General features: G+C 37.9%; 2 protein-coding genes across 4 annotated transcripts in view; one reads left to right on the forward strand and one right to left on the reverse strand.

Moving 5' to 3' along the window:
* The first annotated feature begins 5,907 nt into the window (after positions 1 to 5,907).
* Ttc14 (tetratricopeptide repeat domain 14) lies at positions 5,908 to 25,110 on the forward strand. Of its 3 annotated transcripts, XM_029475097.1 has the most exons (13): positions 5,918 to 6,170; positions 6,636 to 6,760; positions 6,871 to 7,070; positions 8,496 to 8,580; positions 8,712 to 8,841; positions 9,085 to 9,240; positions 9,635 to 9,706; positions 10,062 to 10,181; positions 10,281 to 10,403; positions 12,447 to 12,564; positions 13,469 to 13,578; positions 14,311 to 14,426; positions 23,038 to 25,110. In XM_029475097.1, the coding sequence occupies exons 1-13, from the start codon at positions 6,013 to 6,015 to the stop codon at positions 23,049 to 23,051; spliced, it is 1,527 nt and encodes a 508-aa protein (XP_029330957.1). In that variant the 5' UTR covers positions 5,918 to 6,012; the 3' UTR covers positions 23,052 to 25,110. The 3 variants fall into 3 exon arrangements, with proteins under 3 accessions (XP_021013150.1, XP_029330956.1, XP_029330957.1); XM_021157491.2 differs by lacking the exon at positions 23,038 to 25,110 and having other exon boundaries at positions 5,908 to 6,170; positions 14,311 to 20,584; XM_029475096.1 differs by lacking the exons at positions 9,085 to 9,240; positions 23,038 to 25,110 and having other exon boundaries at positions 5,908 to 6,170; positions 14,311 to 20,584.
* Ccdc39 (coiled-coil domain containing 39) overlaps positions 18,103 to 25,496 on the reverse strand; it is a 32,555-nt gene continuing 25,161 nt past the window's right edge. Inside the window, exons 14-20 of the mRNA XM_021157490.2 lie at positions 22,560 to 22,683; positions 21,653 to 21,812; positions 21,166 to 21,272; positions 20,379 to 20,519; positions 20,086 to 20,262; positions 19,923 to 19,999; positions 18,103 to 18,932 (exon numbers count right to left, since the gene is read on the reverse strand). Coding sequence (XP_021013149.1) covers positions 18,779 to 18,932; positions 19,923 to 19,999; positions 20,086 to 20,262; positions 20,379 to 20,519; positions 21,166 to 21,272; positions 21,653 to 21,812; positions 22,560 to 22,683 — 940 coding nt within the window. The 3' untranslated portion in view covers positions 18,103 to 18,778. The remainder of the gene's footprint in view (positions 18,933 to 19,922; positions 20,000 to 20,085; positions 20,263 to 20,378; positions 20,520 to 21,165; positions 21,273 to 21,652; positions 21,813 to 22,559; positions 22,684 to 25,496) is intronic.

Here is a 25,496-nt window from a genome sequence, read left to right on the forward strand (position 1 = left end):
ACACACCCTACAGTCCCTCAGTATGTAGATGAAGCATCTTCCAACAGCCCTGCCATGGCCAATGATACACAGTTCACACAAATCTTACCCCAAAGAACCTGGTCACCCGGAAGCATAAATACCCTACCCATAATAAACCCAACTCAGGGTCATTGCCAACACACTCATAGCCTGCCAAGATCCTGTGTTGCATTTACAAATACCCAGCTAAGCTTCCCTCCCTCCAGTCCAGCTTAGTGAACAACAGGCCTGGCTACCAAGAGTGAGAAGCAGACACAAGGCAGCAAATTCTGAATAATAAATATCCTATTGTCTGATGATACCATAGTTTATCCATCTACCCATGGAAAGACATCTTAGTTTCTAATTTTTGACAAGTATGATTAAAACTTGTATATATCCATGTATAAGGTTTTGTGTGTGTGTAGATTTTCAGCAACCAAGGTAAGCTGAATGTAGTCACTGGGTTTTATGATGATAATGTTTTGGGATTTGTGAAAGCATTACAACTTTCCTCAAGTGGCTGCACCATTTAGCATTCAAACCAACACGGGAAGAATTCTGTTGCTTTATATTATCACCTTTGGTATTACCAGTGTTCTGGAGTATGGTCTTGTAAGCTTCAGTGGTGTCTCATTGTAGTTGTAATTTGAATTTCCCTGATGCAATATGATGTAGCATAGGTTTTCATATGTGTATTTTTCTATAGAATACTGCCTTGATTATTATATTTTTATAGTAAATCTGAAGTTCTCAGGTTATCCTTTTCATTTTTTTTCTAAAAAAAAAAAAAAAACTTATTGTTGTTTTCTCCAACATAAATAAGTTGATGGTTTGGAACTGAAGAATCCTTTTTCTTTTGTTTTATTTGAGATATGTCTTTCTGTGTAGTCCAAGCTAGTCTTGAGCCAGCATTCCTGTTGCCTTGGCTTCAAGTTCTGGGATTTTAGGTGTGAACCAACCACCACCATGCCTGGCTTGAAACTAAGGGTTGATTAATACCATTTAGTAGTCTCTGTCTTTTCTTCTGCCATTTGAAAAATGAAGAGGTATGAAAGGGTTAATAAATCTTTGAGTCAAAATACTAACTTTAGAATTTGCATTGTATGTGTGTGTGTGTGTGTGTGTGTGTGTGTGTGTGTGTGTGTGGTTGTCAGCATTTTACCATTCTGTGCAATTCAGAGGGTTAGCTGAAACCACGTTCTTTCCAGATTACTTTAAAAACATGAATGTAGGCATAATGTTTTTGTGCACTGTGTAAAGGTTATCTTTGTGTTATTCAAATGCTGATTCTCTGCCCTCATAGCAGACATGGCATTCAGTCCAGACATGCCATTGTAATGCTTAGGTCAAGAATCTCCTGTTCCAAGTTTATGTAAACAATTCTCACCATTTATTCTCTGCCTTGTTAATAAATTTGGATCACCTAGTGGCTGGGCAGAAGAGAGAATAGGGTGGAGCATCTACCAACCAGGGTTAGGTATGGAGGGTTAGGAGGAGCAGTTTCAGATTGCTACAAGGTGGAGAGGGTCCAGGGAAGACACCATGAAAAAAATCTAAAGCCCAAAGAGCCAGATCAATAATAATAAGCAAGTATCATGGGATGGGATGGGAGGTAGCCAGATTCGAATAGGTGTTACTATAAATCATTTAACTGCCCAGTATAGAGGCACAGCTTGAAATAATTCATGGTTTCTGTGTGGTTATCAGGGACTAGCAAAGGTAAAGGAACACAGCTACTAGGAGAATTCACTGTTTACATTTACATTAAAATAATTCATTTTACATGTGAATAAACATGTTATTATCAGTTTGACTACATTAATGAATATCCAAATCGATGACTAAATATTTCTCTGTGTGTCTATGAGAATATTTTCGGATGAAAGTGCTAATTTAAATGGACTTAAATTAGTAAAGGAGACTAGCTTCCCTAATGTAGAGAAACCCTGTCTCAGAAAAAAATAATAATAAAAAGGAATATGTATTGTTCAGCATTAAGAAAGTATTTACCAAGCCGGGCAGTGATGGCATACTCCTTTAATCACAACACTTGGGAGGCAGAGGCAGGCATATTTCTGAGTTCAAGGCCAGCCTGGTCTACAAAGTGAGTTCCAGGACAGCCAGGGCTACACAGAGAAGCCCTATCTCAAAAAAAAAAAAAAAAATCTAAGAAATTATTTACCAACTCACAAAAAGAAACTAAGGATACGTGTGTGTGTGTGTGTGTGTGTGTGTGTGTGTGTGTGTGTGTGTGTATGTGTGTGTGTGTGTGTGTAAAAGAACCAACTTTGAAAAGGCTACATATAGAAGTATTCTAACTAATGATAATCTTGAAAAGGAAAATTTTTAAAAACAGTAAAGAGTTGTTTGTTGGGGTAGAGGGATGGCTCAGTGGTTAAGAGCATTGACTGCTCTTCCAAAGGTCCTGAGTTCAATTCCCAGCAACCACATGGTTGCTCACAACCATCTGTAATGTGATCTGATGCCCTCTTCTGGTGTGCCTGAAGACAGCTACAGTGTACTCATATCAATAAAATAAATAAATCTTTTTAAAAAAAGACTTTTTTTTAAGAAAAAAAAAGTTTTGTTTATCAGGACTTCTGGGAAGGGAAGAATACAAACTCCATAAAATATTTTTTTTTCTTTTTAAGGGAGTGAAACTGCTCTGTAGGCTATTATGATGTAGAACATATATATTTGTCTATATCACGACATATGATTTCTTTGGTAAACCATGGAGTATGTGTGATGTTACATGTCATTGTAGTTCATTGTTGGGTTCAATAGCTGCAACCATGTCCTATTCTGGTGGAGATTTTGATGAGGAAGGCTATGCATATGTACTACTAGGGAAATGTCTATTTCCTCTACTCACATTTGCTGTGAGCCTAAAATTACTTTAAAACAAATGTCTTTTTTATTTGAAATTGTTTTCTCTAATGCAAAACATTTTGTAAACTATGTTGGTAGGTATTTCTATGCAGTCAAATGCTGATTTCTTCCTCTTTGGCTTCAGTGTGTTTTTGATATTCCTGTATCTTTCTTTGTGTGGGATCTGACAGCATTGGCCATCCACTGCCTTGGCTGCCAGGGCTGTAGGTTGTTTCTCATTTCCCACAGCTAGTGCCCACTCTCTGCTATGGGCTTCACCTCCCAGATCCTGTCTTCTTTGTTTTCTCTTCTCACTATCTAGAGTATTTCCTACTATGTAAGTGGACTGCATGGAGGTGCTGTTAGTAAATGTGTAACCAGTGCTAATGAATGTCACTGGCTTCCTAAGTGGTGTCCTGTGGCCTTACATCTCTGAAAGCTTCTCCTCTGGCTGATCTTCCCACATCTCAAACTCATCACCTCTGTGTTCAGAATACAACTGATCACAGAGTTCCTATTAGTAAGGTCGTCATCACAGACTAACAGTTTTGCTATAAACAGAAATACTAAAAACATACACAGAAAAAAAAAGAATGGTAACACACATGTAAGCGTGTCTGGTGTACTAAAGCACTAAGCGTTTTTCTACTGATTCAGTATCAATTCTCTGAGTGTGAGAGTGCAACTTGGCTGTCAGAGCACTTGCTAGCATGCACAACGCCGTAATGTTCATACCCAGCACTGCATAAACTGTGCATGGTGGTTCACACCTCTAATCCCACTCAGGAGGTGCAAGCAGGAGGATCTAAGGTCAGAAAGTCACACCCAACATAATTCAGGGCTAGCCTGAACTACTTGAGACTCGGGCTCAGAGAACCAAAACAAATATATAACCGAGTAATGTCTACTTTTGGAGGGGATCAATCATAAAAAAGAAGTGAAAAATGAAAACAGAAAGTATTCTTTGGTCCCTCCCTTCCCAAATGCATACCTTCCTCACATGGGAATGAGGCCTGCTGACAGTTTACAGTAGGATCATGAACCAGAACCTGTCTACATACATGTGTCTCATGAAGTAAAAACTTACTTGTGCATCCTTCGGAAATGGTAACACAGAAACTGTACACGTTATTTTGGGAAATCCAAAAAAAAAAAAAAACTATATTAAGATACACTTCTGTTACTGCTCATTGTGGCTGCCTTATTTCAACTACATTTGTGATATTGCTAAATAAATCATGAAGTTAATCTGTTTCTCTTTTCCCATCCTTCCTTCCTTCCTGCCTTCCTTCCCTTTCTTTCTCTGCAGCCCTCTGAAACAGTGTGTTTATATAATGAGAATATCTGTTAGTGGAAATAGCCCTACCTTTTTAATTTCACAATGTGGTCTCCAGAACACATCTGACTTTTCACATTTTCCTGCCCCATGTGTAGAGCGCACTTACCTAACTGCTCATTTCCTAACTCCCCCAGCGACTCTACTACCCTCTGCCTAAAGATCTGAGGCCACACCTTAGGTAGCCACATTAACGTACTGTGTTATAGCTTTATGTCTTTATTCTTATCTGTCTTCTACAAATAAACAGAGTCACACGGAGCCAGGCGTATTTTCACCTTTAGAGTCTAGTGTTTGTTACAGGATATACATATGTGTTTACTATTTTTTGTTTTTTGGTTTTTTTTGTTTGGTTTTTCGAGACAGGGTTTCTCTGTGTAGCCGTGGCTGGCCTCGAACTCAGAAATCCGCCTGCCTCTGCCTCCTGAGTGCTGGGATTAAAGGTGTGCGCCACCACGCTTATGTGTTTACTTTTTTTTTTTCTTCAAGATAGGGTTTCTCTGGGTAGCTCTGGCTGTCCTGGAACTCACTTTGTAGACCAGGCTGGCCTTGAACTCAGAAATCCACCTGCCTCTGCCTCCCAAGTGCTGGGATTAAAGGCGTGCGCCACCACTGCCCGGCTATGTGTTTACTTTTAAGATGAAATTTGAAATCACAGTAAAAGTAGAGTTAGAAACCAAGCAGTGAAAATCTGTTTGGAATATTCTGCTTTCTTCATTTCTTTCACCACTTTCGTACCCTGTACCACCCCCTCCCAACAGTTCATTAAATTATTCATATTTCTTTAAAGTTTCTTGGAGAGTTTTTAAGTTAAAAAAAAAAATGTAGGCGGGGTTGTTAGCTCAGTGGTAGAGAGAATCCTTGGCTAGCATGCTGAAAACCCAAGCACTAACCAACCCCCTCACTTCCCATTGTACCCCCTCTGGTCTGGTCAACTATCCAGTGTTCTGTCCCTTTCAAAAAATCACGTATTTGTCACAGAAGAAAATGAATTCGAAACGCCTGTAACTGTAACAAAAAAAAAAAAAAAACCAAAGCTCTGGAGGCGTGGGTGTGATGCCCAGGTGTAGAACAAAGTTGTGTGGGGTTACACTCGGTGTAGAGCACTGAAGTGTAGCCAGCAAACGCTGGCCAGAGTTTTAAGCAAGCCACCTAAAGCACTCGGTGCCAGTGTGTACCAGGCAGCCCACAGACATCACCCTAGAAGCAGGCAGCTTATCCTAAAACTCCTACAAAGCCACGACAGAACAGAGCATGCGCGCTGCGCTTTAAAGCTCTCCGGGCTGGTGACAGCCACGTCCCTCTAAAAGGCAGCGAGAAACACAGTGGACACGCCTCCGGCCTCCAAGTCAACTGTAGGTCCTTGTCTGTCTGCCCCACGTCGGTCTACCAGGCAGCTTTCCTGGGACCGCCACCATGAGGCCATACTGAGGGGACGCGGGCGCCGCCCCGGGCAGACAGGACTGAGGAAACTTCCTCCGCGGCCGCCCAGCCACCCTTGCACCGCTGAACTCCGCAGCACCGGGTGAAAAAGAGACCGGAGCTCTGGCCGTTCCGACCTAGGAACCACACAGCCCGACGTACGTGCTAAGCGCAGGCGTCCCCACACGTCACACCTCCAGCCTTACTCCGCCCTCGACGCCAGACCGGCTTCGCGCTTCCTGCGGGTTCCCGTAGTCCCGCCAGGTCTCGCGAGACTGAGGCAGCTCGCCGCCGAGAGCGCTTCCGGGAGGTTAGCGCATCGGGGCAGCTTCTCTCGGCTCGGAGCGCGGGCTCGGACGCCGGAGCCTGGCGGGCTCGCCATGGACCGCGACTTGCTGCGGCAGTCGCTGGGCTGCCACGGCCCGGCCCTGCTGTCGCTGCTGCGGAGTGAACAGCAGGACAACCCGCACTTCCGGAGCTTGCTGGGCACGGCGGCCGAGCCAGCCCGCGGCGCGGCGCCTCCTCCGGGAGCCGGCAGGTATAGGGGCCGTGACCCGGGCCAGGGCGCGGGGCGGACAGGAGGGACCGAGCCCCGGGGTGTGTGACCAGGCACTGGCTCCGGGGTGAATGGCAGGAGCCGCCGCCAAAGCTTCCCTGCTCCCGTTTCCAGAGAGAACGGGCTTAAAACTTCTTCCGGAACTCAGTGGGTAAAGTCACTTGCCATCGAGCGGCCTGACCTGACCGATTCCCAGGCTTCGCAAGGGTAGGCGAGAACCAATCCCAGCGTTGTCCTATGATCCCCCAGTTGCACACGGTGGCACATGGACGCCACATAACAGCACTGAATAAATACATATTGAAAAGCTAAAATAAATAAAACTTCCCCTGGAGACACTAAGCAGGGTTGGGTGATGAAAACTGCCGTACACGAGTTTGGATGTATGAGAGTTTGGATCAGTGAAAAAATATATATGTACATGTATATAATCACCTTTCTTTTAAGGAAAGAGAAGAGAGTTGACAACATTGAAATACAAAAATTCATCTCTAAAAAAGCGGATCTGCTTTTTGCTCTGTCTTGGAAATCAGATGCATCTACACCCTCTGAAGTGCATGACGACAATGACAGTAAGTTTAATCTGGAAAGCTTTTCAAGATTTTTTGGTTAGTTTAAAGCATTATATCAAAGGAGAAGGAAGTCAGAATGATCGTGGTGATTTGGTTTTATTTTATTCCAGATCTTTATGCGGTCATGCCACCCTTAGAGCAGTTCATGGAGATGCCAAGCATGGACCGGAGAGAGCTCTTCTTCCGAGATATTGAACGTGGTGATATAGTGATTGGAAGAATTAGCTCTATTCGGGAGTTTGGTTTTTTCATGGTGTTGATCTGTTTAGGAAGTGGCATCGTGAGAGATATATCTCACTTAGAAATCACAGTAAGTCACTCTACACTCATCCCATGCAAAAATTATGTGCTTATCCAAGTCTGTTTACATTTACCTGGTAGGATACTGGGGGGGGGGGGGTTTAAAGATAAGCTGGAAAAAAAAAGAACAGTAGTTGTTCTTACTAAAAGCCTTAGAGAGCTGGACATTAACAGTGCATGCCTTTAACCCTAGTTCTCAGGAGGCGGAGGTGGACTGAACTTTTAGTTCAAGGCCTGCCTGATCTCTATAGTGAAACCCTATCTAAAAAACAGGTACTAGAGTGTTATGTTTCCTCCATTTTGGGTGTTTCAAGGTTTGGAGAACTCTGGTTGCAGGTCAGTCTCCTTTTTTACATCATAGTCATCCTTTTTTACAGAATCCATTGGTATTCTGAACAGATATCTTGTGGTTAAACATATGCTTAATAATTGCTCATTAGATGCTCATAAATAAGTAATTTAGCAAGTCCTTCCTATCATATTAAACATACAACATTCTCTCACTGTAATAAGGTGCTTGCCTCACACTAACACTGTTGATGTCGGCTCTCTGTCTCACCATGTGAAGAGAAGACATAGACAACAGGAGGGTGCACACCTCATTTAAAGTGCTAATAGCTTTTGTGTCTTGGTTTTGGGGGGGAGGGTTGTTTGGTTTGGGTTTTTTGGGTTTTTTTTTTTTTTTTTTTTTTTTTTTTGGTTTTTTGAGACAGGGTTTCTCTGTGTAGCCCTGGCTGTCCTGGAACTCACTCTGTAGACCAGGCTGTCCTGGAACTCAGAAATCCGCCTGCCTCTGCCTCCCGACTGCTGGGATCAAAGGTGTGCACCACCACTGTATCTTGGTTCTTAAAACTAGAAAACAAGTTTTATTGTGGTTGAACATAAATTATATCAAAAAAAAATCTTAAATTTAAGTCACTGACATGTCTGTTAACAGTTGTTTGAAGCCATCAAAAAGAATGAAAGTATGCTGGATGACCTGAAAGACAAACATCACACGTTCACATTGTGTATAGTGAAAAAGACAGTAGACTAGTGTGGCCAGAGTCAGAAAAGGGGGAGAGGACTGAAGGAAGGTAGATAACTGCCCTCACAGACAGCTGGATTACAATGAGGTGTTCTGGAGCACAGGAGGGTGGCTGGACTATGACCGGAAAAGAATCTGAAGACTAAACCCAAAGAAATGCTATCTGTCTATTACTAATTATACCAATAGGATAATTGTATATGTGTATTGATTTGCTACCCGGTAAGCACTATATAATTGTACCCTGTAAATATGTATAATTATGGATTCTTAAAAAGGAAATCGTGTTAGACTTAGATTTGTCAATGTTAATGTGCAGTATTACCATTCATAATGAATAACTAAGATACGAGATACTGTTCTTGCCAGAGTCAAATGTGTGGTGTTTTCAAATACTTCTCCTTGCAGGCTCTTTGTCCCTTAAGAGATGTGCCTTCTCACAGTAACCATGGAGATCCTTTATCATATTACCAAACTGGTGACATAATTCGAGGTGATCAGCTTCAACATACTAATTAAAATTTTCAAATTAATGTTGAAAATGTAGTTTAATAGACGTAGGGTTTGAAAAGTTTATTTTTGTTTTCACTTTTTTATTGTTTGTTCCTTTTTTCTTCTTCAAAGCTGGAATCAAGGATATTGACAGATATCATGAAAAGCTTGCAGTATCTCTGTATAGCTCATCTCTTCCTCCACACATGGCTGGCATTAAACTAGGTGTGATCACTTCTGAAGAGCTTCCTTTGTACTACAGGTATTTATCCTTTATCTATTTCTAACAAATTAGAACTATAATTGCATTTTATAACCTGTAAATTGCTTTAGGCTTGGTAGACGGAGTTATAGCATAATAGTGCCTGGCTTTTGTGTACAAAAGTGGCATTAGTGTTTAACCCTCCTAGAGTCACATTTCTAGTAAAGTCAGGTGTGCTCCTTACTGTTTTTTTTTTTTTTTTTTTTTTTTTTTTTTTTTTTTTTTTTTTTTTTTTTTACAAAGGAGGAGTGTTGAACTAAATAGTAATTCTTTGGAGTCCTATGAAAATATCATGCAGAGTTCTCTGGGATTTGTTAATCCAGGAGTAGTTGAATTCCTTCTAGAGAAACTAGGAATAGATGAATCTCATCCACCGTCTTTAATGAGAGGCCTACAAAGGTAAAAATAGATCTGCATTCTCTTAGCTGATAAAGGTGGTGAGGGGTGTGGATTAGCTCAGAAGCTATATATCTGAAGGACATGTTGACCATAGCAATAGGAATATACTGAAGGTTGAGTGAAGTGAACCTATCTCCTCCTGGTCTGGATGCTAAGCAATGATAGGAATATGCCATTTGACCCAAGTAGAGAAGGAAACAGAAAACTTCATGTATATGCTTAAAAATACTATTTAACAGTAATATTCACATTTGACAATTTAAAAGGACTTGGCTGTATAGATGTAATATGAATTTCCTGCTTGAAATTCACCATTTCACTGTTGTATCTACCAGAGACAGAATGAAGTGTACTTCTAAAGTATTTACATTTTTGACTCTCATTTTCTTTATAGCAAAAATTTCTCTGAAGATGATTTTGCTTCAGCATTAAGAAAGAAGCAGTCAGCATCTTGGGCTTTAAAATGGTATGGAGATTGTTCTGTTTAACAATGGCAGTTATCTAGTATGTAACTTAGACACGAATTCTCTCAACATCATTAAGACTAGAATGTGTTTACAAGTGAATGAACATTTTTGACATTCATAAAGGTCTTACATTAGAATCTTAGTAGACAAATTTTGTTCAGAATTGTTTTCCAGAAAGAACTAGTGTCTTAATGTTTGAATATCTGTAAAAGCAGAGGTGCTTTTTAAACATTGAGAGTAATTTAAAAACTAAATATTTGTCCAATTTAAATGCTTCTTAATTTAGTAATGATTTATACTAACATTTTATTTAGATAGTAAAATATTTGTGATGTTTCACAAATGTGTTTTCAGTGTGAAGATTGGAGTCGATTATTTTAAGGTGGGGCGACATGTGGATGCTATGAACGAATACAATAAAGCTCTGGAAATAGACAAACAGAATGTGGAGGCTCTGGTAGCTCGAGGAGCATTGTAAGTGAATTGTGAACTTTAAGGAGATGTTTTGAAGAATGAAAAACGTGTAAATGAGTCACAAGATTAAATTTTCCTACTTTTGTTTAATATCTCTAGATATGCAACAAAAGGAAGTCTAAACAAAGCAATAGAAGATTTTGAGCTTGCATTAGAAAACTGCCCAACTCATAGAAATGCAAGGAAATATCTCTGCCAGACACTTGTAGGAAGGGGAGGGCAGTAAGTATGGGCTTTCATTCATAGTAAACGTCTGATATGCAGCTAGTTCTGTGATACCCTGAGGCCTTGGTACAAAAGTAGCTTCTTTCCGTATGCAATTTCAGAGCACTCTTTCAGTTTTGGGTGGCAGGGTTTTGTCCCTTATTTTGGCTTATTACTGAACTCGCACACATGTGTGCACATGTATGTCTGTGTCTTTGTGACTGGAGATGCTTTAGTGTCTCAGGATTAATTGCTCAGGATGTATATTTTTGTTATATAGAAATTAGATAAAGTGCAGTAGAATAAGTTACATGTTCTGTTTCAGAGTATATATCAGAAGGTTTTACTCTAGTAAAGCATTTAATTTTTAAATCATTTTACTGTAATGTATATAATCTAAATATGAATTGAGTGATTTCTAGTAAATTATGATTTAAGATTCTGCTGGTATATTCAGTTTATAGCTCTATTCTGTCTGGTAAATCCCACAAATTCAGATTAAATGTTGGAGTTAAACATATTTACAGTGTTGTTGCTCTAGTTGGCAGCATGAAAGTGGGAGAGTGGAGCCTAAAAAAGAGGTGGGCTAAAGTCTCGTACAGTAGCCAACTTTATTCAGAGCATCGGACTGTTCCGAGGCTATCCTGAGAGGGTCATATGAGTTCAGGCCATATACAATCACAAGGGCAGCCTGAGCTTGGTGACATTTTTGAACAAGCACTGTGTAAGCACAGTGTGTGATGTGAAGCAAACCCACTCCTGGGGAGGGGCATGAAAGCCATGTTAGGTAGAAACAGAGGCTACAAAACTCTTTATTTACTTGCAGTTTTTTACAAGCTCTCAGCAATCTCACGAGTTGTCATTCATGGACCATGTTCTGACATGCAGGAATCTGTTTTAATAACTAAAAGCCACTTGTGACAGTAACATCATTATGCTGTTTCTCTTTCCTTTTTGCAATACTGGGAATGGAACCCAGATTCCAACCCAATTGCTATCTCAAACATGCCAGGCAAATGCTCTACAAATGAGCTACATCCCTAGTCCTCGCTCTACTATTATTGAAGAAAGATTGATCTCTTCTGTGTTGTAGATCTTCCTGGCCATTCTTGCTTGGATGAGCATTATACCTAAGCATTTGTGGGATGAAAATGCCCACAAATTACTAATTAATGAAATTTTAATTAGTGACTGGAGCAGCTTTTTGATTGTTAGCAAGTAAATAACTAGTACCACTGACTGAAATGAGGTCGTCTTATTGCTGGTGTATTGGTATCTTTGAGAGATACCAATAAGAGAATGCTACATTAACCAGTTATCTAACCACAAGTATTGGTAATGAATTTATTTGTCCCTTGGCTCCCTACATCCAGTCTACGAACACAAAAGTAATCCCATTTGTTTTGCAGTAGTAATTTTTTCCTTCTGTTAACTAGAAGTACTTGGTAAAGTCCTTTGATTGCCCTACACCCAAACTTCCTTTCTCTTCGTAGCCCTGGCTTGCCTGGAACTTATTATTTAGACCACATTACCTAAAATCATAGTAACTTTCTCTTCCTTTGCCTCCCAAGTGCTGGGATAGTAGATGTATGCCACCACACCCACCCAAACATTGTAATTTTGATTTTTCAGAGGTTAGACTTATAGATTGTATGATAAGAGTGATTGTAAGTTATAACACAACTATGTGTATATGTGTTTTAATATTTCCAAAGAATTTTAATAGATTTACAGTGGAAATTTTTCCATAGAAAACTTAACAAGCTACCTTTAAAGAGCAACTTTATGTAATTCTTATAATGACAAATATCATACTAAATTTTCAGACAGCAGATTATATGTATTTTCCTTTATTTCCTAGGAAGAATACCAGTACTATTTAGGTACTAGTAATGGATTTTCATTTAAGTGGGCTTTTTACTAAGTAAATGTGAATAGGTAACTAGAAAATAATTTGCTAAGCATTACTTGCCTCTAATAAGTTCTGTCAAACGTCTGATGATTTCTCTTATGTGTTTGGTTATATTTGTTTTTACAAAATGCTTAATCTTCCTAACTAAGGTTAGAAGAAGAAGAAAAGTTTTTAAATGCTGAAAGTTACTATAAGAAAGCTCTGACTTTGGATGAGACTTTTAAAGATGCAGAGGATGCTTTGCAGAAACTTCATAAATATATGCAGGTGATTCTTTATTTCCTCTTTGAAATTTGGTGGTATTTAAAATTAAATATCATTTTCTTTTAGGGAAAAACTAGGAAACCTAGGTGAAGTATTATGAAAATGAATAGCTTGTCCTAATTAGGTTTGCATAGCATTATAGTACCACTGCTTTTTTATTTATTCAGAAGTAAAAAAATAGCCACGTAAGAAAATGCCTATGCCTAAAGTCAGTATGCGATGTTGATTGTTCTCCTTTGTGGAGAGCTTACCTGATGGTTATAAGATTGAGACTTGCTGGTGTAATTGAGCTAGTTATGCAGACCTTTGTAGACGTTGTTTCCTTGTCCTTTCCTGTAATACTGATGATGATGTTTTCTCGTGCATTTTCTTCTGAATTGGACCATTGCTGCTGTGTCTGTGACATCTGGTGCTGCTCATCCCCATCCACAAACTGGAAAATGATTTCTTATGTAATCATGCATCCAACTGGGCTGTGCTATTTTTAAAATGGTTTGTATTTGAACATGGTGATTTTCCCCTCAATTAACCTCTGTGGAATGTCCTTACTTAAATTTTATTTGTAAAAATTGTGTCCTGTTTACATTTTACAATTTTTAAAAAATAATTTTCATCTTTTTTGAAATCTTACTTGCATTCTGGGTCACTGGTACTACTGCAATGGCTTCCCTGTTTTTCTTGGGATACCAACTGCAATATGGTCCTCAATATTGTTCTGGTCATTCAAATGATTCATGCCAATTTTTTAATTTGGAAAAATATAACTTGTTTAATTCTGGCTATCTGGTGATTCGGTTATCCTAAACTGGGTTTCTGGTTGGGGGGTGGTTTTTAAATACTGGTTTTTGCATATTCTGCTATTTTTATTTTTAACGTGTGGTTTTTTCCGATATCTGGGTTCTAAAAGAAATCTTTGGAATTAAGAGAAAAACAAGCTGAAAAGGAAGAAAAGCAGAAAACAAAGAAAATAGAAACAAGTGCAGAAAAGTTGCGTAAGCTCTTAAAAGAGGAGAAAAGGTAAACTATAATATTCACTATTTTTTTTAAAACTTAAAAGCAACAGAGTTGAACCCAAAGTGCCATATGGAGGTAAAGTAAGTAAAAAAAAAAGTATCCCAAGTGATAATTCTTAGCAAGTATAGTTCCACATGTTAGGAAATAAGCAAAGTAAAATCTAAGGCTACAATTCTTTTTTAAAATTATATTAAAGTACAGAATAAGTTATTTTTACTTTCTGGAAGATGGGCGTTTAGAAGAGGACCTATGGTTCTTAGATACTGGTGGCTTTGCTCTATGCTTAGTGTTAGCTGTGGAATGTGTAGAGGGCATAGGATCCTTTGTGTCAACATCCTACAGTGCACAAGACAGTCTACTCTTAACTTCACTAAAGAACTGTTTGGCCCCAAAATGTTCATAATGCTGAAGGGGAACATGAAGAATCTAGGGATGGGTAGTTAGAAAACTCAGGCTGCTGCTTAACATGTTCAGGTAGGCATAAACAATGCCAGAAAGGCTACTGCATCTTTCACAAGTACTGCATCTGCTTATAATGACACCTTTCTTCATAGGTGTTCTCAAAAACCATGCTTCATAGTAAAACTTGATGAAGTAATTGAGACTGTTATTATGTCTGAATGATAGCTTATTTACAAAATCTTCAAGTGATACAAAGTAGGGTAAAAACTTGAGGAATACTTGACTAGTGTTTTTATACTTCACATGTCTGATGAGCCAACTAATTTTTTTAAGGCTAAAGAAGAAAAGAAGAAAATCATCATCTTCCTCTTCAAGTGTTTCTTCTGCTGATGAAGCCGTTTCTTCCTCCTCATCTTCTTCCTCTTCTAGCCATAAACGGCATAAGAAAAGTAAGAGGAACCGTTCAGAGTCTTCTCGCAGTTCAAAGAGGCACTGGTCTAGGACATCTTCAGGCCACACAGATCAAAGTAGGAAAGATGATTGCTACCCAGTTCCAACTAATACCTCAGCATCTTTCCTTAATCAAAAGCAAGAAGTGGAGAAACTGCTGGAAAAGCAGGATAGGTTACAGTGTCCAAATGCACAGGTAAAAGAGAAAGAGAGGGGCCTTCTCACATCTTCAGGTGAAGTACCAGATGATTTGGGAGGTAGGTCAGATTTTTACAATAGCTATAAAACCCAGGCAGGTAGTAGCAAAACCGAAAAGCCATATAAATCAGAAAGACATTTCTCCAGGAGAAATTCCTCAGATTCCTTCTCTAGAAATTCAGAGGACAAGATGAAAGCATCTAGTTACCGAAGATTTGAAAAGGACACAGAGGGAAGAAAAGATCACTCTAGGAGGTGGGAGCCAAGTTCTGTGAAGTACTCTACTTCACCAGCAAGTTCAGACTACTCTTGGAAATCACTTGAAAAACAAAAAAAATATACATACTCTGGATCTCGGGATGTCAGTAAACATGAGCAAAGATACCAGTTAAATACAAACCAGGGAGAGCGTGCGTATGAAAAGGAGGACAGTTGTGGGGAGGGTAATAGAACCGAGGCTCCAGAAGAGATGCTGAATAGCAAAGAGCAGCCAGACAGCAGAGTTAAGAAAAATTTACCTCAAAATTTACTCAATATATTTAATCAGATAGCTGAATTTGAGAAAGAAAAAGGGAATAAGCCAAAAAAATGATCTGCTGAGGAAATTTTAATTTCCAGAAGTTTGAGGGTTCTTTAGCCCTAACAAATAGTTCTAAGTCTAAACTTATTTGTAACAGATGACAAAAGGCTGTTTTGTTTTTATTATCAACTTTGTCAGTGTTGTGGGTATATGTGGATACAACTTTTAACTAACAGTTCAGATTTTTTCACCTAAAGATATTTTCTGAGTACTTTGTTTCTTCACTATAATGTGGTTTGTGAGACTCCTTCCTTGGGTCCATCTTATTTCACTGTTAGAGAAAAATATGTTTGCATTGAACAGTTGAATTGTTTTATCAAAAGAAACTTTATTCTGTTTTTTGTTATAAGCCCTTAGCCTTTGGGGGTGGGTTAGAATATATGGTTGAATATTTCTTTGATATTATTTTCAATCATTTGTTTTCAGTATTAAAGTTTTTGCACCATTTCATTTTTAAGTGATAAATTATGACTTCGTGTCTAAGGCTTGATGCAGAGGGTTTATGAGCGCTTGTTTTCTTCCCGGCTTAACAAAATACCTTAAGATAAGACTCTGAAAGTTGCTTAATCAGAGCCTGTTTTAGTTCTCCAATATTATTCTTATTTAATGGTTGTCGTCATAAAATCCTTAATTTTAAACATTGACCTAACCCTTTGAGAATTTTGTATCAAACTAGATGAGAATAGAAAATAACTATTAGGAAAAAATAGCAGCAGAGAATCACCCTATAAATCTGGTTTCTGACTACTGTCTCAGTGCAAATGCTTGGAAAGTCAGTAGACATGTTTCTGAGTAGCAGAGGGGGATTTGCAGCTTTAGATTTCTTATCTGTCACTTTCCTCTATTGATGCCCCTCACTGAATGCTAGTGGATAACCAACCCAGAGTAAATCCCAGGCCTCGGAGGGGGCTCAGTAGGTAAAAGTACCAGCCATGCCTGAGAACCTGACTTCAATCCCAAGAGCCCATGGTGTAGGGAGAGAACCAGCTCCCAAAGCTTGTCTTCCAACAGACACACACACAGTACCATGTGTGGACAGCTAAGGAAGAAATTATATTCAACTTTCAAAGAACCTCTCTGAATTACTAGAAATTGAATAGTAGACTCTTGGCAGTATTAGTAAGTATCATAGCTATTACATTTCTGATGCTCTTAAATTAGGATTCTAGCAATAAGCTTTTAATCTCTTACTGGTCATTGGATGGGATCCACCCTCAAACATGCATGAGGGAATGGCAGAAATAAAAGAGACTCGTTGCATGTATGTTTCTACCAGTAAAATACTAAAGCTTTAATACTGATAACATAGTATTTGTACCTAATTACAGTGATGGAAAACTACTGTAAAATATGTTATTTTACAGTACAATACAGAAAAGAAACCTTGATTAAGAACAATAAATAATGGCAGCAGAAATTTCATAATTACTTCAACATTAGTTTTTTACACCAAGGAAATCATCATTACGATGATAATGATGATGATGTGGGCTGGGGCAAGGATGATGAGCATATGTGCCACATATGTGCTTTGGGGGACAACTTGAAGGAATTTTCCCACCTTACGGGTCCCAGGAATGAATCTTCGCTCATTTGCTTGACAGCAAGTACCTCTCTCCACTGTGCCATTTTGCTAGCCCAGCACCACGGAACTCTTAAGAGTACTCTATGTTTCACTAGTTCCAGACTTACTCCTACATAGCTAGGGTGTGCTGTTGTCAAAGGGTGAAAATCACCTCTCTGCACACCCCTTGATCTTTGAGAGTCCCTACTACACCTTATAATCTTACACATACCATGTTACTTAACCCTTAGGATAGTGCCTTGTAGGGTAGGCTATCAGACTTTGAAGATTACATCTTTCCTAGTAGGACATTCGAAGTTAAGCAGACTACACTAAGCATCCAGTTCCATGGAATATTTGAGGAGTCGTCACAGAAAAAATTATTGAGAATTTAAATTGATTCTCAGTTCTGTCTTCATTAGTTTCTTTACATTAATATGTCCATAGTTTGCATGTTCCCTGGACAGCTTTGTCTTAATTTCCATGAGTAGAACTGTGACTTCTGGATGTTAAGGTACTCCAGATCTGAAAACAGAGGGTTCATCCTTTGTCCTCCCATTTAACATTATTATATGCAGTTAGTATAGTGGTTAGATGTAAACTTGGATGCTGGCCATTCCAGAGTAGGATCTAGTAGTGATTCCACAGGGAGAAGGTAACTACTTACTATGCAGTTAACCCTGTTTTAGTGCCACTGTATTTTGCTTATGTGTTACTTTAATAAACCTGTGATAGTTAATTATCTCTAGATTATGAAAAGAAAAGGCTTAGAAAAGTAATCTACCTAGGAACAAAACCTCTGCCTTTGTAGAACACAAAGTTTAATGTTTTAAGTTCTAAGTAACTTACAAACTAAAACATAACTGAGAATCACAACATTGATAAACAAAATGATGATTAATCAGTTTTAGATCTTAAACATGTTGTGCATTTAATTTACGCAGTGTTTGAACCAAAAAGTGCCCAGAGTTTTCTTAGCCTTTTTACTTATTAGACTTAACTGTATTTCTAAATTTAAAATGATCATTAGTAGAAACAGATTTCCTACCACTGCTGCTTTTCCAGAAGTAACTGAGTAGTGGTTCTAAGACAATCACTGCTGTAATGACGATTTTCCCAAAGGTTTAAAGGAGATGCTGATTTATATACCTGAATGGTAATGTATTTGAAATCTAGCTTAATAGTATTATTTCATACGCTAGACCAAAAAGTTCAAAGTGCTGGAAATAAAGTATTAGCTGGAATAAACAATTTTAAATACACTATGCAATATCTACCTCCAGTGTAAATTTAATATGTTCAGTTCTTTCATGGTCAGAGAAGAAACATTCTTAACAGCATAAGTTTCACTTTATTTGTGCACATATAGAGACAAATGTATATGTACATATACATAAACAGTGTCTTTCTTACTAAACTTTTTCTTGAGGGAGTGGGGATGATGCTGTCTTTTGGTTACAGATTATAACCAGTACAAACAAACAAAAAATGGCCTTTCCCAAGTTCCTGCCTCATGCTAACCCCCTTAAAAAAAAATCTGAATACAGTTGTTCGCTTTTTTTTATTTTAAAAGGTAATTTTGTGATCTAGAGTAAATGAAAACTTCCTTATTGAGAGATAGAATAAATCTTTAGAAGTGTATTAGTGAAAGAATCTTATAAATGTGTTACTTCATAAAACATCTAACACTGTAGACATGTTCTAGTAAAAAAAAAAAAAACTGCTTATTTCCCTCTGCTTTGTCACATGTGGCTTGGCTAAGGTTCTGCAGTTTTCCTTCTCTATAAATAAAACAGTAGGAAAAAAACAAACACTAAACTCCCTTTGTTCTTTTCTCAGACGGCTCTTATAGCAACTGTGCAGAACTTTTGTCTGCTCTGTACTTCTGGTACTATTTTAGTAAGCCTGCATCATTAATAAATGAAACCCCAGAAAAAGAGAGACTTAACTATTAATAAGATTTTCATTTGTGTTCTAAATGTATAAAAAGATTTTTTTTAAAAGCATGTTTACTTGCTGAGCTTTTTTTCTTTAGGAATGTTGGAATTACTGCCACTACTAGCTGACCTAGAACTGTCACTTGTTGCTGGAGAAGGCTCTGGAAATCTGAGCTGTATCACTTTAGCTGTGGGGGGAGACTGGGGAGTTACATCCTCGAGCGACCTGGAACAAGAAAGGATTTTCTGTAAACCCAATGCGAAATATACTTCAAAAAGACCTTTCTATTGGCAAAAAGAATTATTTTTTTTAATTCCATAAGTAACTAGGAAAGCTACTAGCGTTAATAAAATTTAAAAATATGACCAATTCTTTCAAAAACAGAAGTGTGCATAGTTGTTAATTGTTTCTGTGAGAAAAATATATTTTCAAGTGTAATCAGTTTCATATAATTGGAAGCAATAGTTTGTAAGGTAGAAACAAAAGAATGAGTGGGTGCTTGATAGAGTGATCAAAATGATAGTTTAAAGACATGCTGAAAAGGAGAGGGGTTGGCAGGAAAGATGGTGAGATTGTTTGGAAAATAGCCATTTGCTTCTGAAATGATAAGTTTTATTAAAAATACAGAAAATTTTAACATATAATAAACATTGAGTAGTTTGATATATTTATGTAGAAAAGAGGATTTTAGTTTTTAAGCTTAAAACGCTGTCTTTGGGCATCTCTTTTTTTTTTTTTTTAACTGTGAAACAGTTACACAGACTAATAAAAACTAGTACATAACTCTAAACTGTAGAAGATTAGAAGTCTAAAAATCGGGTTTATTAATAATAAACCTGTCAACAAAGACATAATGTCCATGACTTAGTCCTCCTCCTGGTACATTTTGGTTTGCATTAAGCTAAGTAAGATACGGTAAATAAACATCTATAATTAGAAAATTCATTGTCTGTGCATCTCACTTACTCTTTACAGTTTAAAAAGATTTAAATTTTTCCAGTTAAGAGTTCACCCAAAGTGTTTGTTCTGTCACCCCAATTCTCACCCAACCTTGTTCCCTAAAATAACTTGCTAGTTACAGTAAATGTGTCATAATAGAAATATTGGCAGCTGCAGGCGGCTTGCTATAGTGTGTGTCCGTGTAGTGAGGTTGCTAAAGGTGAGTGTCGTGGGTGGCAGCAGCATCTGTGAAGGTAAGGACCCGCTTCCCCTTACCTGATTGATGAAAGTGAAGAAGACTGGGAAGAAGATCTTGAGCTCGGGCCTTTTGCTGTAGGTAGTTCTAACCCATTCTGAAAGAATATTTCAGTCATTAGTCCTACACAGTTTAGAAGAAAGTTAATTAGATACACAGACTTACTATATTATACTCTGTTACCTGCTCAAAATATGTTTTAAAGATGGCATGAATTTCTGCATTTTCCATGGCGTTAACTAACATTTGGTCAATGTCCTTGTGAAACTGTATGAGCTCACGAAGCTGAATGTCCTGTTCTTCTAGAGTTTCATTATCTGTTTGTTTCAAAATACGGATTTCTCTTCTGAGTCTTCCACACTGTTAATAAATAAGTGAGGTATTACATAAACCTACTTTGCATGAGGTAAGGAAAGCGGGGTCTGAGTCCGTTTGGACTGTGAGGATTGGGGTCAGCTTTGAGAGCTTGCCAGCACCTGCTTAGTTATTCGCTGTAATTTCGGCTTCTGCTCCTCAGTCTCCTTACGAAGTTGAAATGCCAGTGTTTGTTTCTCTGTTAATTTCTCTTTGGCATTGTTTGCTAAGTGTCCTATAACTTCAAAAGTATTTTCCATGCTCTGTAGAAAATAAAGTGTCAACATACTCATGGTCAGAATTAAAAGAAAAAGAAGACTTATTGCTTGCCATTTGCCAGCTGTTCCCTCAATTTGAATTTTTTGTCTTCTTATTTATGTGCTCTATTTACTGTATTAGTGGATAAGGAATACAGTGGTCCTGTGAATTAGTTTTGAATATCACTCTCCTGGGAACTTTACAAACAGTACTTGATATTATCCATTTTTCAAAGACTAATAGTTTGTGTTGAGTTGGTTCACTTAGCTAGGCCCTACGTACCAAAGCACATCCCTCTGCCTTTCACTGGTTTGCTTTAGTGGCTACTTTCACTAGATTCTTTGTTTTAAACTTTGTGTTTAAAAATTGAATGTGCTCTTTGAGGAGTTCCGTGAGGTCGCTAAGTGATGGTGAGTGGAGGAGTCGTGATTGCCTGGCTGTGGCTGATAACTAATCCAGTTGTTGCCTCGCAGCCATGGAATTGTAACTGATTGATTGACTTGATAGTTTTCCTTGCTTGTTTTTCTTCTTTAACTGAGGTTTGTGTTTCTCACAGCCTTCTCTAAAGATGCTTTTTGTACAAGATTAAGTAGTGATAGTGGTGGTTGACCTTTATTTAGGGCTTATTACTAAAAAGTCTGTAGAAGCCACCTGGATATCTTCTTGAAGTTCTCTGATCTGCCTCTGCTTGCATCTGTATCTCTCATCTGCAACTCTTTTTTGTTCTTCTAGTTGAATTTTTAATGCATACTCCTCACCTACAAAAGAATTTTAATTTCCAATATAATACATGCAAAGCTTCCTTAAAGTAATAACAAGTAAACCTCTGACTTTCTAAATGAAAGGTTACATATCTTAGATCCCCATGAAAAACACAGTATAGACATGTAGTAGCCATTTCTTAGTATATAGCACCAGTATATTTTCCAGATTCAAAATGAAATCCCTAAAGAGATATACCATAATCAAAATAATGTAAATAACACTTCATACTTATTAAAACAAAGAGGGAGGAACATAATATGATTTCTTTTTTTAGGCTCAATCATAGCACACTTTTATTCTCCAAGAATCATAATGTTCCTCCTCTACATTTATTTAACTAGTCATCATATTTGTTGTAATGGCTGCTACATACTTGACGGAGTCACTTTTTTGAAAGATTGCTTATAATTGCTGTTGCAGCTGTTCAGTACTTGCAAGGTGTTTTGCAAAGCATAGATTTCCTTTTCAGCTTTGTTGATCTTAGCATCCAAGCTATCACCTTCCCTTTGAAGTTCTTCTTTCTCTTGAGCAGCCTATAAGATACAGAATAGCTAAAGTAATTTATCATAAGGGATATTGCCTAAAACAGCATAAGTGATTCACAGCAATCCCTGCTTACCTTAGGGCCTTCACAGACTTGCCAGACAGTTACTTCCCACATGACCAAACAAATTCTTAGGCTTTAAAATACAGCATGTATATAGAATATAAAACCATGGTGGAAGTGTAGCCAACATAAAACACCAGGAGGAAAGGGCGGGTTATACTTTTATTGGACAGTATCACTCAAATTTGGTCAGAACAAGGCTGTTGGCTTATAAAGACTTAGTTTCTTGGAAATGAAATATGAAGAATGCTAGCTAGTTCTTTGGTATGTTATTCCAGTTTTGCTTTTAAGCAGAATCAGACACTAAAGGTGAAACATGGCAAACATGTTCAACATGTAGGCCAAAGGCTATTGCAGGACCAACACCAGGAGCTACTGTGGCCATTAAAGAGATGTGCTGAGGTCCTAACATCTAGGAATGTGACCACATTCAGAAGTTAGGCCTTTGCAGATGTCAAGATGTGGCCCTCAGTGCATCTTTATTAAAAAAAAAAAAGACAATACTGTTTTCCACTTCTAGCAATGGATAATTTCTGTTAAAAGCTAGACTTAGTTACAGAGAAATAACTTGGTTTGCATATTTGAGATGTGAAGTGTGAATAAATATTTTAATATATATTGAATGAATAAATATATATCATACAATCATAGATTTATAGCAGGTAGATGTTACCTTTATTACATAATAGGACTGTGTTTTCTCCTCTTCTCCTTCAGGAGGCAGCATGACAACAGTAAGAATTTCATATCTATTCTTAAGCTTATCAATTTTACTTAGCCGCTCATGAAATTCAGAACTAATATAAGAAGAAATTAAAAATTAGTATTGTTCATTGGGAGGAGAGGCCCTTGGTCTTGCTAAGATCATAATGCCCCAGTACAGGGGAATGCCAGAGCCAGGAAGCAAGAATGGGTGGGTTGGGGAACAGGGGGGGGGGGGGGGGGGTATAAGGGAGTTTCGGGATAGCATTTGAATTGTAAATGAAGAGAATATCTAATAAAAAAATTGTTTAAAAAATTAGTATTGTTTTTATTGAAGACCTTTGGACTCTTATTACTGTACTCAAGCAGGTTAAAGTGCTCTCCTGTTTTAATGATCCTGTGTATAGATCTCAGAGTTTACCCTGCTTAAACAAGCTAACTTGTCATAGTTCACAGATTCTAACAGAAGACATGAGAGGCTGTTATAACAGAGATGAAGGATGTTTCCATTTGTGACACAGAAGAAGATACAAGCTTCCTGTCTGCATGGCTTGCTCCACATCGCACGAGAGCAGCAAGGGGCTCAGGTAGATAATTCACCAACAGTAGATTTATGTTACAATAAACTCTATAAATATTTTCAAGTGGGAAATAAGCAGACACACCTAACTTTCACTCTAGAGGGAACTATGACCTCTGCCTTGCTATTGAAAGAGTACAGTGGGAGTTAGAACATCTCTTTACAAGGCATTAAACAAATTCATGGAGGATTTACAAGCATTTGGTGTCAGAGTCTTAAATGTTACTTTCTCCTTTTGTTTCAGTAAACTTTCATGAGCTATTTTCAGGAGTTACAATATAGTGATGGTAACATCTGCATGCCAGAACAGAAATGGACTCACTTCTTGCTAAAACCTTATGAAAGTAAACCACTTGATCATTTCAAAAAGAAGTCTTCAACCTATTGTCTGTCTTCTAGAAAACTCTGGTAGTAAAAGACATTTAGAACTGGAAGTTGGCGTTTTAGAATTTTTTTACTGTATTTGATCAGAATGTATTCAGTCTTAAGTGATCATAACTTACACGTTCAGCAGCTAAAGGTGGAAGACTAAGCAGAAGAAATTCATCTTTTCACCTTTCTAAACGAGAAGCCAGGTATGGTGGCAGACACCTTTAATCCTGTTTCTTGGGAAGCTGATGGAGGACTTTTGAGGCCAAGGACAGTCTGAGCTACATATCAATACCCAGTCTCAAAAACAAATAATAAAATACAATTTTTAAAAGGAAGAAGTGGGAAAGACAGGAAATACGCTTTGGGAACAAGAAAAAAAGCTTTTCATGAGTTCATGAAAAAGTGGAAGGCAGGGTTCAACAACAAAAATAGATGTACTCGTGGAACATTACTGCAGCACCAAATGCTGCTTTCTGCTAAGAAGATAGACATTTTTAAAACAAGTCAATTGAACATTCCCTATCAAAAAAATAATCCCCCAGTGGTTTCATTAATGAGGTTTTTGAAAATTATAAAGAAAAAATTAATCTTTTGCAAACTTAATTAGAATAGAGAAAGCTAAGAAATACAGATCATTTTATGAGGACATACACAATGAAAACCTGGTGATGGGAGCAAGGGGAACCAAGAATCATTTGCATACAGGTTAAAAGATGTAAGATACTATCAAAATCAAAAATAACTCTAAAAATATAAGGTTGGCTTAAGTTTGATAAACTGGTCAATGTAATTACAATAACAGCATTGAAAATACATGATGTCAATAAATGCAGAAAAAAATATATAAAAAGTTTCCAGTTTTAAAAAATTGAAGCAAATTTTCAGCAAAACAAAAACAGGTGTGCCTTTTCTTTTAATATGGTGAAGGGTACCTCAGAACAAGGCTGAGGCATGTAGTTCATCTTGTCCAGCGTACATGAAGCCCTTGTTTTAATCCGCAGCACCACAAAAGGTAAACAGTTAATAAGGCTGCAAAAATCCCTTGTAGTTAATTTAAAAAAAAAAAAAAAACAAGGAAACCCCCCCTTTGAGATCAGGCAAGAGACAAAGGTATCTGTAATTCCTGTTAATATTGAACTAGAGAGTCAGTATAATGTAAATACAGCCAAGAAAAAAACTTACAGGGTGGAGAGAAGCAAAACGTATTCAAAAATTATACAAGTGGAGTGCCAGAAAAATTAAAGTCTACATGCATATATGTTAAAACTACAACTCCAATGAGAATGTGCGGTACTTAGAAATTAACTATGATATTCCTATATGCCAATGACCAATCAAAAATTACATCCTTTAAAAGGAATTAACATTAACCAAAGAACGTGGCTTGGATAATCTCATAAGTGATACTAAAACATTCTGCAAGCAAGTTGCTTCAGTAAGCTTAACTATTAGAGCTAGATAAGGGAACACCTTACTGGACCTTTTTTTGTCTTTATTTAAGATCACAAAATATCAATTTCAAGGACCAGGATTTGGCGAAGTGCTTGTCTTCCAAGCATAAGGACCCAAGTTTGACCCCAGAGTCCATATAAAAACACCAGGTACAGTAGCTGGAACCTATAATCCCAGCAATGTAGATGTATCCCTGGGACTCTGGCCAGCCAGCTCAGCCTCAGCTCTCAGCTATGAAAGACCCTGTTTCATGGGATAACATTCCTGATAATGACACCTAAGAGTGTCCTGTGGCATACACATGCACCTCATATACATACACATGAATACACATGGACTAAAAAAGTGAAGTAGATTACAATCTTGTATAGGGATATGTCTCATGGATACAGGATTAGCCAAACAGAAGCAACTAGACTTCTCTAACCTCTCTCTTATTCTAATGAGTCAGAGAAAGATGAGCATGAGGGTGGTGTCAGGAAACAGGGAGCTCTCCTCACACCA

Source organism: Mus caroli, chromosome 3 (assembly GCF_900094665.2).
Source record: "Mus caroli chromosome 3, CAROLI_EIJ_v1.1, whole genome shotgun sequence".
NCBI lineage: Eukaryota > Metazoa > Chordata > Mammalia > Rodentia > Muridae > Mus > Mus caroli.